This window comes from Tiliqua scincoides, chromosome 1, assembly GCF_035046505.1.
Source record: "Tiliqua scincoides isolate rTilSci1 chromosome 1, rTilSci1.hap2, whole genome shotgun sequence".
Taxonomy (NCBI): Eukaryota; Metazoa; Chordata; class Lepidosauria; order Squamata; family Scincidae; genus Tiliqua; species Tiliqua scincoides.
Window position 1 is genome coordinate 78,395,658 of NC_089821.1, and position 20,730 is coordinate 78,416,387.

Here is a 20,730-nt window from a genome sequence, read left to right on the forward strand (position 1 = left end):
AGACTTTCACTATCATATCAAAATAATTACAGAAGTGTATGGATATGTGCAACAGGGAACACAAAAAATTGGAAAAGGGAAAAAAAAGTCAAGATAGCACTAGTACCTTGCTCCTGGAGTCTCCTAAGAGCTGTATGCAGGAAAATATTGAAGGGTGGGAGAAAGCATAGAGAATTATGTCAGAAGCGTATGCAGGGATTATCCTTGCAAACCAAAATGTACAAGCAAATGTGTCTTAGCAAATTAAAAATAGAAATTCAGCCAGTTGTACTTCAAGCAACATAAAATTAAAATATGAGCATAGAGCGCGGCACTGAATAGACTGCTCTTCTGCTCTCATCTCTTTAATGCAAACTATGTACTCTTGAATAGCAGGCCTGCATAGGTGGCCTGCACTGAGCATTCTGCCTTCACCAATACTAACAAGTGTACCTTAAGCCATATGGAAAATTCTATAACTCTCAGTAAAAGGAGGTCACAGCAGTACAGTATTACTGTCCCTGAGCTACCAATTCTCTTCAAGTGGCATTTGAGGAAAGTCCTGGAGGCAGATGCTTTATGCCCTCATACAGCTACACTCCAATTACCTAAGGGGCTCCTTTGTTCATGGAGTAGTTCAAATACACTACACTACTGTATCCAAGAGCTGAGCCCCTATCTTCCAGCCAGCTGGCTTACTTTTCCCTTGCATTTGAAATCCCTTTAACAAAATTCTTCATGTTTCCCTGTAACCTGCAGATGAAAAGAGCTTTTTCTGTACAGCAAATTCATATTCCCTATTTGAGGACAAAATACACTTCCTTGGAATAGAAGCGGAGTTCTTGTTTTACAGGTACAAGCATCAAGGTGCGGCAGGAGACAGAATTGACTTGCAGGTACTTTTTTGAGGTCTTGTTTGGTGGGATAAAGCCATTTTTGGAGCAATGTTCCCTGCTTCCCAGATACCAAGGGAAAATAATAGCCCTTTTCTAGGCAAAGCACACAAAAGAGCATGAGTTATTTTTCAGTAAGAAAGGCTGAGGCTAGCTGCAGCAAGTAAGAGAGTGTCAAAAACAAAACAAGAAAGACCCAGGGATCTGGAAAGGATCAAGCTGAGTAGGCAAGGGGGTCACTTCACACAGCACATCTGTGGAAAGCACCTAAGTTTAGGAAAGCACCTAAAGCACCTACTTTTAAGTGTGTGCCTAAAAAAACAAAGCGTGAATACAACCAGTGTGTCTAATTCAGGGAGCCTTGAATAGCTGCAAGTCACTTCTGAGTGCACATTTAGAAGCTGACCAAGTTTTACCTCTCTGAAATGACTACAGATGCTACTCATTCTAGCCTGGATTTAGTCAAATTAACACAAATTCGAAGTACAAGAACAACAGTGACATCTTTTAAGCGACCTTAAAACATAAAAGCTCTCTAGTGTCTTAACAGTTTCCGTTCCATGTTATTTACTACATTCCTTATTCTTATTACATGAGATACTGCTTGCAATGACACTGACTAGTTAATTACCAGAGACAAAACAGAGTTTCTCCTCATGTCAGTATATAACCAGAGTTTTGTACAGTACAGGATGTTAAGCATTTAACCCAAAAACTATTGAATTCAAGTTTTGCTTGTGTGATAACTGAACTATTTCCCTTGATAAAAGCCTTAGCATAAGATCCCATAGTAAGGAAGCCTCCCTCTGAAATACTTAGAATTCAGCACCATGGCATATCCAAGCAGACAAGTCATTTTTGCTGATGCGTTGCCTTCTTTATCTGGGTCCAAGGCAGGACACTAGCCCTAGCCAGTTCTGCCTGCTGGGACTGGCATGCATTATTCAACTCAGCAACAAAGCCCACCTGATCAGGTCAGAGGGCAGGGACGCCCATCAACTCTAGGGAGTCCCTGCCCAACCAACAATCCTAACCAACTTTCCGGCACTGACATAGCTGTGCCAGTGTGGCGTGCACTGCATCCTGCAGTGGGGAGGCCATCAAGGGGGTTTCCTCAAGCTAAGGACATGTTTGTTACCTTACTTTGGGTTGCACTGCAGCTAGGCCAGTGCTGGAAAGTTGGTTAGGATTGCATCCTAGGTTTCTTAATGTCAAGTCCAAAGATACTTGGGTGTGTTCTGGGTTGGCCAAGCTCTTGTCTACCTCCTGGGGATGAGAAAGGTGTGATGGACCTCTGAGAAAGCACCAGATAGGGACCAGTGAGATTTAGATGAACTAGGGAATTATTCTGCTTTTATATTTGTCTGTAATTGTCTACTTGCATTTTGCTTTCTGCTCCTGGACACTACCAACACACAAACCATTTTCCAAACCTGCTTGTTTTACTTTTTCCTCACTGCCTTATCCAACTCACCCACCTCTGCCTTGTATTTTTAATAAACCCTTTTTTACATTATAGTTCTCTGGGGTTGGTTGAATTCACAGCCTTGTCCAGTCTTCACAGATCCTGGATTACATGCTACAAACTTGCTCCTTACTTAGAGCCAAATGTTCAGTAATTCTCTACAACAAAGCATATACTACCAGGGGTCACCTCAAGGGACAGAGGCTACCCATTCAAAAGCCTTCCCCAATAACAGGGAAAGATCCCAGCAAAGGAGGACCTAATAGTTAACAACCCTTTCACAACAGAAGATAAGCAAACAAAGTAAGTCCTACAAGTATAAACCACAATGAATTAGACCTTCAAAGTGGAGAAACATCCTCTTGTCCTTGAAGAAGAAAATCAGAGATAAGCCCCATCATAGGAGCTGGAAAGCCCATTCTGCCAGACAAACCAGTTGACGATATCCCAATTATAAATGTTTGATTGTTTAGTGGACAAGTTTCCACTAGAGAGGTAGAACCTGATCCTGCAGGTAAATACAACATACTGACAAATGCAGGGACTTATGTAATGCCATCAACTGTCATCTGTTCCATGGCTTGCTCCCCCCACCTCCAGTATAGGCTCTAAATGAAACCATTGTGTATATAACCAGTCTCAACTCAAGAGCAGTTCGAACAGTTCCTGCCCAGTTTTCAGGTCTAACATGTCTGAGACCAATCTGAGACCAGGAGTCAGAATCTGCTCTGCTTCAGTGATCATTAATGAACAGTTCCCCATGTTTAGATCCCAGACCCAAGGCTCCAGGGGCAACCTCTTTGACAATGAAGTCTGGCACTGCAACAATATGTGGGCTTAGAGATCTACTGCCTTGTTTCTCTGTTAACTGCACCATCTCTGCACAATAGTGTGCAGCCATTCACACTTGGTTATCTTTTGTTCTATTTGTTCTGGTTTGGGCAGGAGGTCTGGTCTAGAGCGTAGAGCCTCCGGTAGCCCAAAGATATCAGAAGTTTGCCAGTTCGAGGACACCGGCAGCTCCCTGAACAACTGAGAATGGCGAGACCTTGAAGCAGCTGACAAGACGAGCTGAGTGATTCTACCTGCTCTTGGTGTGAGCAAGAAGCGTCTTGGCTGCCTCCATGTGAGAGATGGAGCTGCTTGTCATCCTGCGTGGGAGAACTGCAGTGTAGAATTGAGACCAAACCAGGAAGATCCATTCTGAAATGTTGCTGGTTCTTGAAAGAGAACCTCTATGATTGTAAAAATCCCCTTGAGGAATTTAGAAACGCCTGCCTATGTAAACTGCCTTGAATAAAGTCAGAGGTGTAATCCGATGACCAGAAAGGCAGTATATAAATACCTTGTTGTTGTTGTTGTTGTTGTTGTTGTTATTGTTATTATTATTTAATAATGAGCTCTGCGGTGTTGCATTATCTCATACTAAATGAACATTTGTCCAATGAACACTATCACTTTCCAAGCAGCTCTAATCATTAGTTTCCCCTTCATTTCAGATTTTGGCCTGTGAGGCCATGATGTTTTAAAGGATATGAATGAAATGGTTTGCATTAATTGAAATCCACACATATGAATGGTTTTCATTGTGGAGAAAGACAGGCTAAGATTTATAAGTAGTGATAAAAGATGAAGATTAACTAGGACACTGTCTTTTTGTGCTTCCCATGTAATACGTGATGATCACGTATTGAATCTCTTCATGGGGGAGAAGTGCAAGTTTCAGCTTTGTATGTTGCACAAGAAACATTAAAGGGGACACATGAGCTCTGCACATCCTCTTGCACTACTTGTTTAATGCCCCAAATTTTCCAAAATATGCCTGCAATTCTGGATCTCCAGCAATTAGGAATTTAAACTCCCGATAGCAAGATGATAATGACAGCATTCAAGGAATGCTGATCATGAAACCCTGGCCCTCTGAACCACTCTTGTATAGGATACTGTGACACAATCCCTTGTTAAGTAGCTGTCATTCCTTTTCTACTTCCTTGAGGTAGAAAGGTACATGGGAAAGAGCTAGGAAATGTGAAAATTAATGGTTTGCATACCCATATGCCTTCTGGATTCAAGAGTGCAAGATAATGCTGCTAACACTTAAGTTAACACCAAACATACTGGAAACTAAATCAGGAACATTTAGAACTGAAGGCAGTACTCTTATAGCTTTAAAGCTGCAAAAGCCAAATATGAAGTAGGACAGCATGGTTTTGTGGATGCTTAAGCCTTCCTTTATCACCTTTCCTGAAGAAAGAATGAAACGATTTACTGGGAGGAGGCAGTGTTTTTCAGCAGAAAGAGTGTCATCCAAAGTTATCTAGCTCCAAGACATTGACTGAAATAAGAGTATAAGTGCCTTTACTTGAACCAAGATCTGGAAAGATCAATGAAACTTACTTCCATGTGGCTAAGAACAAATTATTATGTCTGTAGGCATATCACATGCTTGAGAATGCAAGCATCAACTCCTTCAAGCAATCTTCTCAGCACCAATGCTAACAGTCAGATGGATAGAGCAACCTGTGCCTTAGCTATCTACTCACACATGTCAGCCCCCCCAAAGAGATATATAAACAGGGTCACACACTTGACACATTCAGAAGAACAGTTACAAATCAAGAGAGAAAGTACGTACAGAAAGCAACTTTAAGCGACCCTCAGGTGTTGGTAGCATTTTGTGATTTCCCTCTTACCAGTGCATCTGCCACAGCAGCCTCCAGATCTGTACTTGTGCTGAGGACTCGCATTGCATTCATAGAGGCAGGCAACCTGCCTGGCTGGCCAAGCCCAAACCGGTCTGCACAAAAGAAAACAGTGAAAGGCATCATGAAGTGAGCTCAGTGTCTCCTGGAATATCAATAAGGCTGCTGGCCTGGAACACATCCACAAAGACTTAAAGCACTGGGCACTATGGTTTTTTATTGGTTACTATGAGATTTTACCACCACAGTTGAAAATCAAAACACAAAATCTTTGTTACAGTCAAAATCCCCAATGTCATATTGCACAGAACATGGGTCTTTCACTGAAAAAGTTGGCAAGAGGGCAAAACCCATTTTTCTTTTTATGAAACAGCTTTTACAAATTCCTTCAATTCTTCATGTGATCAATTGTAAGCACTATGACAACGTCTCCATCAATTTATTTGGAGAACAGTCTTCAACCTTTTAGTAATTTGTTAATGTTTTTAAGATTCTGTAGTCTTTACTTCCACAAAGAGCCTGGCTTAAGCCAAACAATTGAGTAATTCCAACAATTTTGATTCTTCTTATACACAGACACACACACTCAAAATAAAGAGTCACGTGACATCTTAAAGACTAACAAATATTGTTGCATAAGCTTTTGCGGATTCAGGTCCACTTCATCAGATGCAGATAGGTTTCTGCCAGGAGACTCCGTGTTACTTTGCCTGTAGCAGGTGAAAACTAAGACCCACCTGGAACATTAAGAAGTATGGCTTGCCTATCACCTTGCAGTAAATCAGCTTGAAGCCCAAGACAAAAAGAGGGATCAAGCAGATTTTATCAAGTTCTAAGGAAACACAAGTCAACAGCTCAATAAGAAGACAACTATGCCCTTTGTTCCCAATATTTTGATGGCAACCATTTCTCAAGGACTAGGAGTTAAAACTCCTGCATAATCCCACACTACTCACAGGCATTTCTATGAAAAAGGCACATTTGGTAAAATAAAAAAAGCCTGTGACAATGTGGATATTTTAAACTGTCCTCCTTTGGAGTAAAGCAGCCCCCCCCCCATTTCTGCAGGGGATATGTTCCAAGACCTACCACGGATGCCCGAAACCATGGATAGTAGTGAACCCTATACTGTATACAGCACAGTATTTGCAGATGGTGGAATTTAAGACCCAGAGATGCCCTGCCTGAGTCATGGGCTGGTTGGTTACTACCATGTTTACAGCTGGAGGGAGCCATAAGGTGAGGCTCTGCGAGAGAGCCTGCAGCCACACACTGTGTGCTTCAAAGGGCAGGATTGGTACGCCAGGGAGAAGGAAAACTTTCTGTAATTTTGAAAAAAATATTTTTGATCCTTGGATAAGTAAAACTCTGGATACAGGACCTGTGGATATGGGGGGCTACTGTACTTTTATATTTTTAAGCCACAGTGTAAGTACAGGTGTGCAACCCTTCATGACCTTCTGTCCAGTGACAGGTTACATATGCGAGGATCGCCTCTGGTTAGGAGGTTGCACCCCCAAGCCTCCAAAGTTGAGGGAAGCTCCGCTCCCCTCGCCTCCAAAAGCTTTTCCAAGACTCTGCAAGGCTCAGAATGCTCCAGTTGCGCGAGTGACACCATTTCCAGTTTCCCGGAGGAAACCATAAGTTGCGTCTCTCATGCTCTTTGGGCATTCTGAACCTCTGGGAGGCCAGAGGAGCTTTGGAGGCTTTGCATAGTGTCAAACCCACAGGGATGCCAGTCCTTAACCCTGTTGTTAAGCAGCACACAACTGTAATTATGTCATGGAACTTTGGTTACATATATTGCTGTTGAATAACTTGTGCATTTTTCAACATGTCTTGTATATAGTTTAGGTAATTCCAAAATTTGTCAAGTCTTATGCCTTGAAATGCACTGGAAATAAAGGGCACAGTTTTCTTGTTACACAGCTGTTAATCTTGTTTTTTCCTCAATTAACTCACTAGTTCTTACTGGGGTGGTATTTTTAATTGCATTTAAACTTTTGGCAGCCTAACAGATAACAAGAAGGAGAAAGGGGTCTTTTTGTGCGGGATGTGGAGTAGGCAGTGTTTAAGGAAAAAAAATCAGAACGTTATATTTTAAAAAACAATAATCAGATAAACATAATCTGCTAATCCAGCTCTGGTCATGGCCAACTAGCCACATGTAACATGCGGCTGCCTCAAATGTTGATGCATATCCCCATGCACTTCAACAAAACGTGGTCAGCCCAATTCAATGAAGTCTGGATCAGCACTGCAAAGTAGATAAGGATGTGCATCAGTATTACAGACCACGTGCGGAAGGTGACTTCCTTATGCAGTTTTCCCTTGCTAAATTGGAGCACTGATCATTTGTATAAATTAACTGCATCATCTTTTTTAATATTAAAAAGGCAATTTGCATGCAAATATTTAAGGGCAGACTAATTTAAAATAGCATTTTTAAAGTACCTTCATATTCCTACTACACAGGAGTTCCTGACAAAAATCAGTTAGGGAAAAACATTTCAACAACAGTTATCAAAGAAACCTAAACAGAAATAGATAAACCCAGTGGAAAGGATTATTTGTGGACTATATGAACTACTTTGAAATCTTGCAATCCTCACTCAGACAAAATGTATATTCAGCTTCTATGCATTTGTTTAGGACTGCATGAAGCGAAGAAAGATCAGACCAGCCATTACAAAAATAGGAGAATCATTGTTAATGTGAAGAGGACAAAGGGTGATGCTACTCAAAGAGATTTTTAACTTTTCAAAAACTTTAACCAGATCAGACATTTAAAATTTACAAACAAGCACATTTTCTAAAAACAAAAATACATTACATGCAAAAATGAAAATTTTAATGAAAAGCTGCTTCCAAAAATAATGGACTGATGAGGTTTTATAATGAAATCAAAGTTGCATGTAATTACTATCCCCTTTTTTAATGCACCCAGTTGCTGAAGCAGCACAAAAACTTGCTTCAAACATCAGCTTTGCTCCAAGGAGGAAGATGATTCTCCAAAGAGATGAAGACAACACATAGAGTATAATTAGCCAGATGCATTGCTATGTAGATTTGTACCATTCAATTAGAGTTTCATGAGAAAACTGTATCTGATTCAATACCATGCCTTAATTCTGAAACTTCTCAATACCACAGAAGACTGAGTTAGATGGAATGATCTGAGTAAGTGGTTTCAGAGAGGTTACTTATATCTTTGTGCCTAGTCTCATTTTAGTGACCTAGGTCTCACTGAAAGCAGAATTTCACCCCTGGGTTGCAATTTTGGTATCAATACTGCAGACTTTCTTTTTTTTTAAAGGTACATTATCCAGCCAAAGCTAAGGATGTTTAAGTACCTCCAATTCCAATGGGACAAATTAGTCACTGATATTAATGGGATGGGCAATCTCATTCTAGTCAACACCAGCTCTTGCTATGCAGTGGTGCCATGCAATAGCAGAGGGATGACCAGGCAGTCAAGGAGAGGCCAGAGAAAATTAATTTTGCTCAGCTCCCCATAAGCTGCCTGGTTGCTAATGGGTCTCCTTGGACCTATGCTGGCTGTTTAGCTGTTGTAAGACTGAGGAGCCTTAGGAGGAGTGGCATCATGACACGTGCTGCCACCACTAAGATTCCCCCCCCCCGGGTGCCTCGTTCTACTTGCATAAAAAGGACAGATGAAATGCATGGAAGGATAAAGCATGGGCACTTTAGGACCATAACTTTTGCTCATTAACATGGCAAGTCATTGCCATCATTTTATCAGTTTCCCCAAATCAAGGACCATGCCATACATGACAAAATTAGTCCCAGAATACCCACAAGCATCCTGCTGGGCCAATTTTGTGACATGTAATATCAGCAGATGCCAAACAAGAACACAAAAGTAATCAAGGAGGAGTGTGCAGCTAAATTTGCTCAAGAAAACAGGTAAACAAATATCAGTACCCTGCCCGCAAACTAATCATCTCAATGTTGCACTTCAGAAATTTGTTTCCTGATGTTCCCATACTAAACACATTTTTGGTTAAATCATAAAGGACTAAGGGCCCAATCCTATCCAACTTTCCAGCACCGGTGCAGGCACAATGCACCCCCAAGGTAAGAGAACAAATGTTCCCTTACTTTGAGGAGGCTTCCATGACTGCTTCCCCACCAAAGGATGTAGCGCACACCCCATTGACACGGCTACACTGGCACAAGAAAATTGGATAGGATTGGGCTCTGAATCTAGTAAGGGATGTCAGTGTGGTCTTGGACTAATTCCTTTAATACTGCAAACCAAGTTACTTGGTATCATTAATGTATCTATAGATATTTTTGGTCTCTAAAGGTTTTCTTCTTCTGGAGAAAAAGATGCTTTGGAACTGACTCAATGTAAGTGAACAAAACTTATATGCAGTATACAGGCACCCTTACCCCACCAAAAGGAATGGTACTGGGAGAATTAAATTCAAAGCAGAGAGCTCACTTGAATAAATTATTGACGGGTGAAAATCTGGCTCCAGAGATGACACTTGCAAAACACTCAGTTTCCAGAAGAACCAAAGCTGAACTGTAGTCATGTGCTTTCAAGCAAGTTTAAGACTGCATTATAAAAAGGAGGATAGTTTTTTAAGGATGTGAATAATCAGAATGGCAAAGTAAATCAAGTTGAAAGCCTTTAAAATACCCAGCAGAAACAACTACATAAAACCGCATTAAGTACAGCCTGGCATGCAGCTGTGTTCCTCACTCTTGGCATATGGACACAGCCTGCAACATGAAGTGATGCACCTCTGTACTGGACCAAGTTCTGGCCAGTCCATGTCCCAAGTATACTGTATGGCTTTGAGGTGAACCAAAGCCAATATCAGGAAGATACACAGAACTCTCTGATGAATCTTGCAAAAGTCCCAAGCAGGCACAGAACAGCCTATTCTATTCATGTATCTTAGCTTCCCTATAAGTTATCAAAGCAGGAGTTCTCTGACTGAATCCCTACTATCTAAAAATCAAGACAAAAACTATTCCAAGTCTCATCACAGGCCACTCTCTTACAAAAACCAGGAGAGACTCTGCCTTGTGATTCAATCAGACACAATAATCTGTATCTTTCTAAAATGATCTGTCTCATACTACTGTACTGCTACTGAATTAGTCATAGATGGAAAAAAAATTTGCAGGGTTCATTCATGTTCTTCTGATGAACACCAGCACTACATACAAGATGACTGTATGCTGGGGCCTGGTTTAGGCTGGGTGCATTTTTTTTTTAATTTTAACTATTGCCCATGAGAAGCTTCATTCAGCGAATGTCTAAAAATATTAAAAACTGACTTGCTTTCTTCTGTGTCTGCAGCAAAAGCCTGCCAGGGATCTAAATCCCAGTGCATGTTATGCATGCTAATGTTGAATGCATAAGGACTAACTGAATGCATAAACACATCTCTCTCACACACATGGTCACGTTTAAATGGCTAAGAAAGCCATTTCCTATGGTCCTATATTGGGCTTTCAGTGGTCAAAACTTGCTACAAATAGTGCATGTGTAAGGGAGGAGATGAGGGAAAGATGGGCAAGAAGCTGAGGGAAAGAGAAAGGAAAAAGGAAGTTAAAGGGGGAAATTCTTCCATGACTGGCTGAATAGGCACCTAAGTTAACCTGGAAAAGGGGTCAAGAGAAGGGCTGTGTGTGCTGGGATTTGCCAGTTGAGTGTTACATAAGGTCAATGAGCACAAACTAACTCTGAAGAGAGTCCCATATTGGACTAGGACTTTTATGACCTAAACTCCAAACTTTGGCAGGCACTGGACACCCTGCAATATGGATATCTCTGTGAACGTATCACAAGTTTTCTTGTTTCCAAAGCAACTAAGCCAAAACCAGCATGCACCTCCTCTCTCACTCAGTGGAACCTCACTTGCAATAAAACAAAGAAATCAATCACCTGCATAGAAACAATGAAGACAGGGAAAGCCACACACACATGGAGGGCTTTGCTTTGCTGATCACTTAACGGCATGCCACCTCCAACCCCCCACCCCATTGTTGGAACTGCTCTTGGGCCCATCTTGGAGTGAGAACCAATTGGCTGGCACTAGGAATAGAACCTTCTTGGTGGTGGTACCACTGTTATGAAACTCTCGTCCCAGTGGTTCTAGAAATCGAAAGCCTTTTTATTTTCTTAACCCTTTAATATGTAGGATATTATAAAGTGTTTATGATTTGCTTTTATGTGCTGCTTTTGCCAGCTTTTGGATTGTACTCTATTGTTATATTGTTTTGTAAACTACTTTGATATGACATAGGTCTGGAAAGGAAGGATATAGTGTATAATTATTAGATATAATTGAATATCTTAAATTTAGCAATGCTGGAACACACAAAATCCATCCTTCCTGCTGATTTCATCCTATCAGTTCCAGGCATTCTTTATCATAAAACTTTTTATTAAGAAGACCAATTTAAATTCAATTTCTAGAGCTAATGGCCAATGCTTATACATTCAGAATCTCAAAATAACTTCACAGTGACTCGTATTTTGGGGGAAAAATTCCACCCACATTTTACAGCTTTCAAAAAACAAGAAACATAGGTCCTTCAAATTATAGTGACTAGTGAACAACTCTTGCCTTGGTGAAGAAGCTACTGCAAGGTCTTTGAGACCAAGTGTACTAGAAGAATTCCTGGCTGGATATAAGCCACTACGTAAGTTTTCAGGCTTAGGTGCAGACTCGTATTTAATATTTTATATAAAAAACTGTATATATTGTTTATATATAAACAATAGCCAGTGTGCAACTGTTAAATTTAAATCTTAAATTTCAAACTTCAGTCTTGCTGGTGCCAAGCAGGCTGCAAACCTATGCATTCTTTGCATGCATTCAACCTACTGAACACAAAGGGATTTGCTTCTGTGTAGACAAGAATAGGCTTCTGCTATTAATGAGCTTTCATATTTTCAGCACTGAAACACTAAGTATCTGCTATAGCTACTTTCTATAGGTGCTAGCAGTGGTTGGTATGCTCCCAGAATGCTACCTGTGCAGTGGACCTGATATGTGTGCAGCAGGTACTTCACAAAACCCTAGATCGCCATTTTAACACCATTTCCTTTACAGGAATAGCATAAGCAAACAAAATTAAAAAAAAATCATTCAAAAATTAAATGAGAAAAGCATGTCCAAAAAAGGGGGGGAAAAGAATTCTATGGAGATGGGGGGAAGCACATGCTAAGTGCTAAGTGACATTTGTTATGGCAAATGTTAAAATGGCAATAAAAAGAGACGATATTGAGAAGCAGATTCATGCAGTTAGCACTTGTTCACCTGACTGCCCAACTGAATCAGCAGTGGAGAGAGCACTAGTGGACCTGGAATGACGTCGAGAGGCTGCAAGTAGAAGGAATGGCAACACCCACAGGATTAACACACAAGTACTCAAGACAAAGAACAACCACCACCACACCACAGTCCAAAGGGGATGTGCATGACTAATACCAACACTGGTGTTATACAGTGAAAGGAAATGGCATTGCATATGAATGGACATATAGATCTAGTGCAAGCCCTATGGCAGAACCAATACAGGAAGCTTCCCTGCTCATTCTCCACCCTCAGCAATGGGAGGCATGATGCATGAAGAAGTACGAATCACTTTTCAGACTTCTAAGTTGTGTACAGTCCAGCAGGGTTTGGCAAGTGGCCAGATCCACAATCCCAGGAGAGACACCATGAAAATGTGAAATTCTGCAGCAGTGGGATTTAGAAGTGGACCACTCCAAATCCCAAAGGTAGAGTCACAATGAATCATTAGAAACTGTGCTTGCTCACTGATGCAAACCAGTAGCCAATAAAAAAAGATCACATGTAGTCTGAGGACAAACTGACTTGATGCACAAAAATAAGAGAGAGAGAGAGAGAGAGAGAGAGGGAAATAAGTTGCATTAAAATATTTGTTTACACGTTACATCCAAAACATCACATACAAGCAAATTATTATCATTCGTTAATCTGAACATATGCAGCTATTTTATACAGATGGCCAAACTATATGTTACATTAAATGCAGAGTTTGACCCAGACATTTGGGGGGGGGGAGTTGGATATGTTAATGTACATAGCAGCCACAAAGTGTCTAATCAGGATTGTGCTGGGTGGAGTCATGTAACTCTTATCTACAATAATGTGATTGCAGGAGAAAATGCACCCCTGAAGCAGATATTTGCCCAGAGGGATGGGGGGGGGAGGAGAATTTTCCACTGACAACAGTGGAGGCTTCCCTCATAGAGCTAACAGCAGCTTTGTGGGCACAAATTTCACTGGGACTACAGCATACAGAGAAAGGGTTAATATCTCTGGATGTGATACAACCCAATCCTGAGCAGGTCCAATGCCTGCAGCAGCTATTAAAGGGGGTAAAAAGATGCAGAATCAAACTACAGATTTACTGTAACATGCAGTTTGGCCAGAGGCAGATCCAACACATCCTGCGCTGTCCACTCTGCCTGAGGCTTGGGAGAGCAGCTGCCAGTCAGAGGCTTTTCCCAGGCTTGCTATCTGGAATCCTTTAACTGTAGATATCAGGGACTGAACATGGGACCTTTTGCATGCATAGTATATGCTCTGCCACCACTGTGTCCCATTTGAATACAGTAAATCTCTTATATGGCCTCAGCAATTCAGTCATAATCCACATTCAGCCCTTTCCATATTAACAGGAAATTTGGATCAAGCATTGATCAAATTCTATAGAATATGGCCACAATCAGGTTCACAATTACGAATATAGTCCACAGTCAGTTTTGCGGCTGGCTATTACACAGCCTGAATAGTACAAGAAACTCGCCCTGACAACACTGTAATAGACCAAATCTTGTTTGAAAGTGCCGATAACTCTCATTAGCAAATTTTCTGTCAGAGGATAAACACCAAACAAAAAACCAGGAGTCAGTTTTCTACTTAATGAAGTTAACTGGCTAACTTTTGAAGGCTGTGCTGATTCTCCAGTTGGTGACATAGTCAAAATTGCATAATAATGCGAAAGACAGACAAGATCCAAACACGGAAATGGCTATATACACCTGGAGATTATTACTTGCTTGATTAGCCTTTTTAAAAGCCACTGATGGATAAAAGGGGAAAGATAAGCGAGTGGCATCCTAAATCTAAGAATGAATTATATTACATGCACTGAAACGTCCTGCCTGAATCAAACAATTTTAGACCAAGGAAACAGTACCAGGCTAGATCACCTGGCCCTGCCATACTTACCCTTTAGACCCAAAACATAAAGAGTTTATAAAAGCAATTATATACTAATTAAAATCAAAAGATTGTCTTACAAATGTACTGAACTACTAATGAAAGCAATGTGGTTATGCAAACCTCCATTATCCAAAGAAGCAGCAGACACAGCTGGAAATGGTACTATTATACATTTTTGGCTGCGGTTACATTAGAGTGACTCATTCATCAAACATATTCATATACTTGTGCCTTTATTTGTGGGTCTGAATTTGGTTCAGGATCTGTAAATGAAAAAATAAGCGACTCTCACTACATTAAGACAGTGGCTGTGTTTTGTTGTGGAGTCGCCTCCACTCAGGGCCCACTTTTTCTCATACAGCGTTAAGTCGCAATATCTCAACTCAGCCTTGACCACGCTGATTGATTACCTCCATCTTCTCCCTCCCTTCTGCCCCCAGGAATGTTATCCAATGGTACCGAGTGGTTTTTCTCTGCTTCCATAGTAGAGTTGCTATTTTAAAAGTTATTGAGCTGCTCGGGTTGTCTCCAAGTATCTTCTGTTTTTTGTTTTGCCAATGTCTTTGTAGCTGTACCTGCTTCAAAGCACTGAACAAGCCTGTTCATAAGTCAGAAGTTTATAATGTGAACATCTGTAAGTTGTGGGCCTTCTGTAATATTTAAAAAGGGTCTAAAATACACACACCTCACTTCCCAGAAATTTTTAGCTTTTATTTATTGGAAAAAAAACAGTCTAAGTAGCTGGTCCTATAGCTTAAAGAAACCATAAGCTCATGAAGACTGTATCAAAAGATATTATTGCCTAATACTTCAGAGCAAAATGAGAGTTGGGTACAAAATGCCCTTCCCCCAAAACTATAAGTTTTTTAATTACCTTCTTTTGCAAGCATCTTCAAGCTTCATAAATGCAGCTAAAACAAGTTGTAGCACAGTGGTAGAAGAAAGGGAGACTCCTGAACAATGCAAAGATACTTCCACATCTTCTGCACTGCGCTACAAGGCTGTACCAGTAGAGAAAGAAGCATTCTCTTGTCATCTAGGAAACACAAGGATGAGCTTCCCTACCCCAGCAAAATGGGCAAATTTCTTTGCCCTTTGAGTCAGTGGCGTCACTAGGATTCGCGTCACCCGGTGCGGGAGGCCTGCAGCGGGCGGGGCAACGGCCCAGGTGGTGAGCGTGGAGATGTACCATTGCCCCGCCACTACTGTTTTTTTGGCTGTACCTTTTGTTAGAACACAGATATTTCAATGTGGTTTGTTTCATTGCATTCTGTATGAAATTACACATTGATTGATATATAACATGATGGCATTATTCCTCCAAACTCTGATTTCAGTGATTTTGAAAACTTATAGTCACACACACACACACACACCCCTGTGCAAACTTACTAACAACTTATTGCAGCAGTTCTCAAACTTTTAGCACTGGGACCCACTTTTTAGAATGACAATCTGTCCAGGACCCATTGGAAGTGATGTCATGGCCAGAAGTGACATCATCAAACAAATTAAAATAATAATTATAAATAAATTAAAATAAAAGAAATAAATAAGGGGGAGCCAGTCCTGTTCCACCAAGTGAATCTACTCTGAAGTAAGTCCTATTGTGGTCAATGGGGCTCAGGAAAGTGTGGCTAGAATTGCAGCCTGTGAGCCCAATCCTATGCATGTCTATTCTGAAGTAAGTCCCATAGTGGTCAATGGGGCTTACTCTCAGGGAAGTGTGGGTAGGATTGCAGCCTGTGAGCCCAATCCTATGCATTGTCTACTCTGAAGTAAGTCCCAGAGTGGTCAATGGAGCTTACTCTGTAGTCTGCCTGCAATAGCCCCCCCCCCACAAAAAAAAAAAGAATCAGTGAGATTTCCAACCCTCCCCAGTGCCCAGTTTAAAGTTCTTCTATTTCAGGCATATCAATACAAACAGCCTCCCTGGCTTCAAAAGTGCAAAATAGAAAACTTTCCCCCTACCAGTTCAAGCCTCTTTTTTGTCCTTTTCAGTGGGGGGGGGGGGGGGCTGCCTTCTGGAACATCTCCAGCTCCATCAGATCCCTTCTGGTGTCCTCACATTCCCCTTTGCCTGGCCTGACCAGCAGCCACCTCGGCACGTCACCCAGTGCGGCCCGCATCCCCCCTAGCGACACCAGTGCTTTGAGTCTCCCCCCAAAAAGGGAAGGAAGAGAGTCATCTGATCATAATGTGAATGAGGTTGTGATGCAAGGAATTTTGTTTTGGCTAAGCCTGGTTTAAAACCAGCCTCTGCCCTCACAGAATTCTTTGTACAATTTTGGAATTTTATACTATCTGGAGAACTGTGCCCTCCTACTCCCAAGACAGCTGCTAAGGAAGGTCCACAAACACATGTACCCCAAACTTTTAGATACACAAGACTTTTTTTTTTAAGTAATTTTAATTATAAATCAAGTACAGTATAAAGTAATTTTAATTATAAATCAAATGAATTGACGTTTTTCTCCTTTTATAAAGTATCAACAAACAATACAATCGTGCCTCAGCATTCGCGGGGGTTCCATTCCCAGAACCCCTGCAGATGCTGAAACTCACAGATAATCAAATTTGCGGGTCAGGGCACATTAAACCCTCTGAATGTGACCTGAGCATACAGTGCCTTCTAAGGGCCAGAGAGGCATCCCTGACCCTCAGAAGGACTTCTAAGGCTGAAAACCTTAGTTGTTTTAGAAAGTTGCTATTTTCAGCCTTTCAGAGGCCTAAGAACAGTGGTTCCCAAACCTTTAGCCATGGCTCCCCAGGGAATCATGGCCAATGGCCTAGTTGGGAGCAGCCAGACAAAAATGCTTGAGAACTACTGCCTTAGAAGGCCATTTGAGGGTCGAGATGGCCTCCCTGGCCCTCAGAACGTGATCAGAGCACAGCTCCGGTTGTGTTCAAAGGGTACAGGTTCAGCCTCCACCTGGACCCAGTGGGTTCAGAACCGTGGTTAGTTAAAACTGCAGGTCCAAATCTATGAGTAAGGAGGTGGGGCCTGTAACTACTATTGATCAAGCTCAAGTCCATCAAGTTTTGAAAGAATTTTTTAACTCTATGATCCTGTGATTATGTAATTCGAAACTGAACTACCTGACCAACAAAACCAGGAGGAAGAGCTGTGCTGAACTGAACCACTATAAAATAACGCCCATCTCCAGTGGTATAGCTAGCAGGAGGTGGGGGTGGTCTGCCCATGCCCCGCCCAAGCCAACCTATGGGAGGTGACACCACGAGTGACCAAAATCGCTAAAATTATGGTTGTTAGAAATAATACTTTTATGCTATATATTCGATGTGTAATTCACAGCAGAATGCAATGAAACCAACCAGAGTGAAATATCTCCATTCTATCAAAAGTTATCGTCAAAAGACCAGAAAACAAAAATGCAACTGTCTTATGTAACAAAAGTACAATTTCCTTAACTCAAAATGGACCAATGAGACTAATTGTTCAAAGAGCCAATGAGATGTTATTATGACACAGCATGGAACCAATAAGGTGTTAGCAAGCTAACACCCCCAGGGGTATTTGCCTTTGGGCGGGGAGGCATGATTACTTCCTTAAATCCAGAGACCAGGTCAACCAAGCGGGTAGACCTGGGCTCCTGGTTGAACTTTGTGGCCAAGGTTTGCTGGGCAGGTCGACATCTACCTGGGCTCCTATTCCCTCTGGAGCTACCTCTTCCAGGTGGGTAGACCTGTGCTCTCGTCCAGAGTCTTGGAGCCCAGATCTACCTGCTGGGTAAACCTGGGCTTCCATTCTGACCGCCCTCCAGAACCGCCTCTTCTAGGCAGGTAGAACCGGGCTTCGATCTGGACGTGGAACCCACAACTACCTGCCTGGTAGACCTGGTTTCCCATTCTAACTGGTTACCGATTTTGCTCCCCATCCTAGAGAGCAACCTTACCTGCTGATTTTGTCAAACCCCCCATATCACAAAAATTAATTTTGTCATATGGGGGGATGACAAAAATGTATGGGCCCCACATGTCAAATGACCTAGCTACTCCACTGCCCATCTCTCACCTGAAATCTTTATATTACTCCCTATTTTTAAAGAAACAGAAACTAAACACCATGTAGATTAAGAAAAATTAGCTCAACAGGGAGAAGGTACAACTAAAACACTACTCCATGATATGGCATGTCTCAAAAGAGGCACTAGTTAACTCTCCTGAAAATGTTGCATGGGTTCAGCAATTCTGTAGATCAGATAAACTTAACTGGTAATCTACACCAAGATAAAAATATCTGAATTGCTTTTAAATTCAAAATTTCCAAAGTGGCTTATAAACAAAAAAATACCTAGAGGTGTTTGTTTCCAGTGAGCAAAGATAGGATTACAGCCATACTGAACACAATGGGCTTACTTCTGAGGAACATAAATAACACGGTTTTCAAACACCTCTACCACTACCACCATAATAATACAATCAAAACCAGCTAATATCCCATGGGGGATCAGTGGGAAACACTAAAAACACAGTCTGGTGCACTGGTTAGAATGTTGGGCTAGGATTAGAAAGATCCGAGTCCAAATCCCCATTCAACATTGAAGCTCATTGGGCCAGACACACACACTCACTCTCTCTCTCTCTCTCACACACACACACACTCTTTCAAGTTAACCTACTTAACAGGGTTGTTGTGAGAATGAAAGGAGAGGAAGGAGCCATGTACACCACATCCTGAGCTCCTTGGAAGGAGGACAATATATAAGTGTGAAAAATAAATCAATACACATCAATGTGCATGGTTCCTTCTCCTCTGACTCAGAACTATGCAAAGGCTTCCAGTTTTAGTGAGAAGGAAGAAAGGAGTGCCAGACAACTAACCTGCCAATTGCCAGTCATCAGGACAGTGAGATGGGGTGAAATGCGGTGGGGACAAGCATAATGGCCTAAAGATAATTGGAGTCTTGAAGGGAGAGAATACCACCGCTAAAATACCAATTCTACTATCCTCTATGTGTTAGACAGTGCAGAAGTACCACAAATGCAACTGTATTTAATGTTTTTGTGTAAGCTGCCTGGATGAAACTTTGAACTGAAGGATGGGATAACTATCATATAATTAACTAAAACAGCATCTCTACAATCAGCGGAAGGACTAGGAAATAAAAAGACCCAACCTAATCAGGCCACTTGCCAGATGAGCAGCCTTGGGCAGAGGGCATGTGCTTTTTCTTTGTAAAATTTAACTCAGTGACTGAAGTTAGCCAACTCCTGATTGCCAGCACACAGATATCATTTATTAACAGCCCAATTGTATCCAGCGACAGTGCAGGACCCCCAGCACAGTTTCTACTGCATCCTATGCGTCATCCCTGGTGGAGAGGCCAGTCCCACGGGTGGGAAAGGGAACTACCTTATCCTCTGCATGGTCTCTAGTGAGCCTATTCAAAGCTACACCAACTCTGTTGTTCGTGTAACTCTGAGGAGCCTGCTGGAGACTTGTGTGGCTCCTGGGATCCAGCAGCTACTGGCTCCATTCCACCCTGATCTCTGCTGGCGGCTGGTCTGCAACAGGCTGCTGATGGTGCCTGGTGCATTGCTGGACATGCAGCAGCCACCAACGGAAGGCCTGCCGCGATGGTGGGGTACTTGTTGCACCAGCATACCTAGTGGTACACTAGCACAACCAGGTCGGTCCCCCATATGAAGTATAATTGGACTCCCTGTATTCTGCCTATTTTGTCTTTCCTCTTGTCTTAGACAGCTTAAAATACATCATCCACTAAACAGGTACAGTGAATGGTTTGGGAGTCCATGATGCTGCAGCACAGTTGAAGCAAAGTAAGTGTATCAGTGCCAGGAAAGGAGGCCATTAGGAACCCCCTTGAAATCCAGTTTGAGCTCTCTGAACAGGAAGAATGGGACACAAATATAAGGTATTGATCATAACCTTCTCAGCCCCTTTGTGCTACCCAAAACTTTTCAACTCCTCATCCTGCAAAACTAAAGATAATTAAATTAAAATTTATTTAACATTATTCACATTGTGTTATTTCATCAGGAACATTACAAGCCAGCTTCTGCAGACTGCATACATAGCAAGAGAGCAGCAGAATCAGGTTCAAAACATTTTCTTTCCTCCACTCTGAAATCCAAAGGAGTGTGGGCACAAACTGCTGGAATGCTAAATATAGAGCTTTTAACATGTCCTTTGAGATTTTGCTTAAACAAAGCTTCTAGATACAACTGGTGTCAGTAGATGATTGCAATCTGGCTGTTTCAATTACGTAAGTGCCAAACCCGATACTGTCAACTGGCAAAGTATTCCATATTCAGACTGAGCACTTGTTTAAAATAAACCCATGTCGTTCAAGGTTTCAGGATACTCAGACTGGAGAAAACTTTCTTCAGAATTGCTCATGCAACTAATACAAAAAAGCAATTAGGACCCCATATTAATGATTCGAAAACACTGGTTCTCT

General features: G+C 41.7%; 1 protein-coding gene across 6 annotated transcripts in view; it reads right to left on the minus strand.

The window, feature by feature from the left end:
• Window positions 1-20,730, minus strand: part of CLASP1 (cytoplasmic linker associated protein 1) — a 213,446-nt gene that overhangs the window by 65,752 nt on the left and 126,964 nt on the right. For 4 of the 6 annotated variants that reach the window (XM_066611748.1, XM_066611746.1, XM_066611752.1 and 1 more), the window contains 2 exons: window positions 5,031-5,134; window positions 107-130 (listed from right to left, as the gene is read on the minus strand). In XM_066611748.1, coding sequence (XP_066467845.1) covers window positions 107-130; window positions 5,031-5,134 — 128 coding nt within the window. The remainder of the gene's footprint in view (window positions 1-106; window positions 131-5,030; window positions 5,135-20,730) is intronic. The other 2 variants (XM_066611749.1, XM_066611747.1) reach the window with 1 other exon arrangement.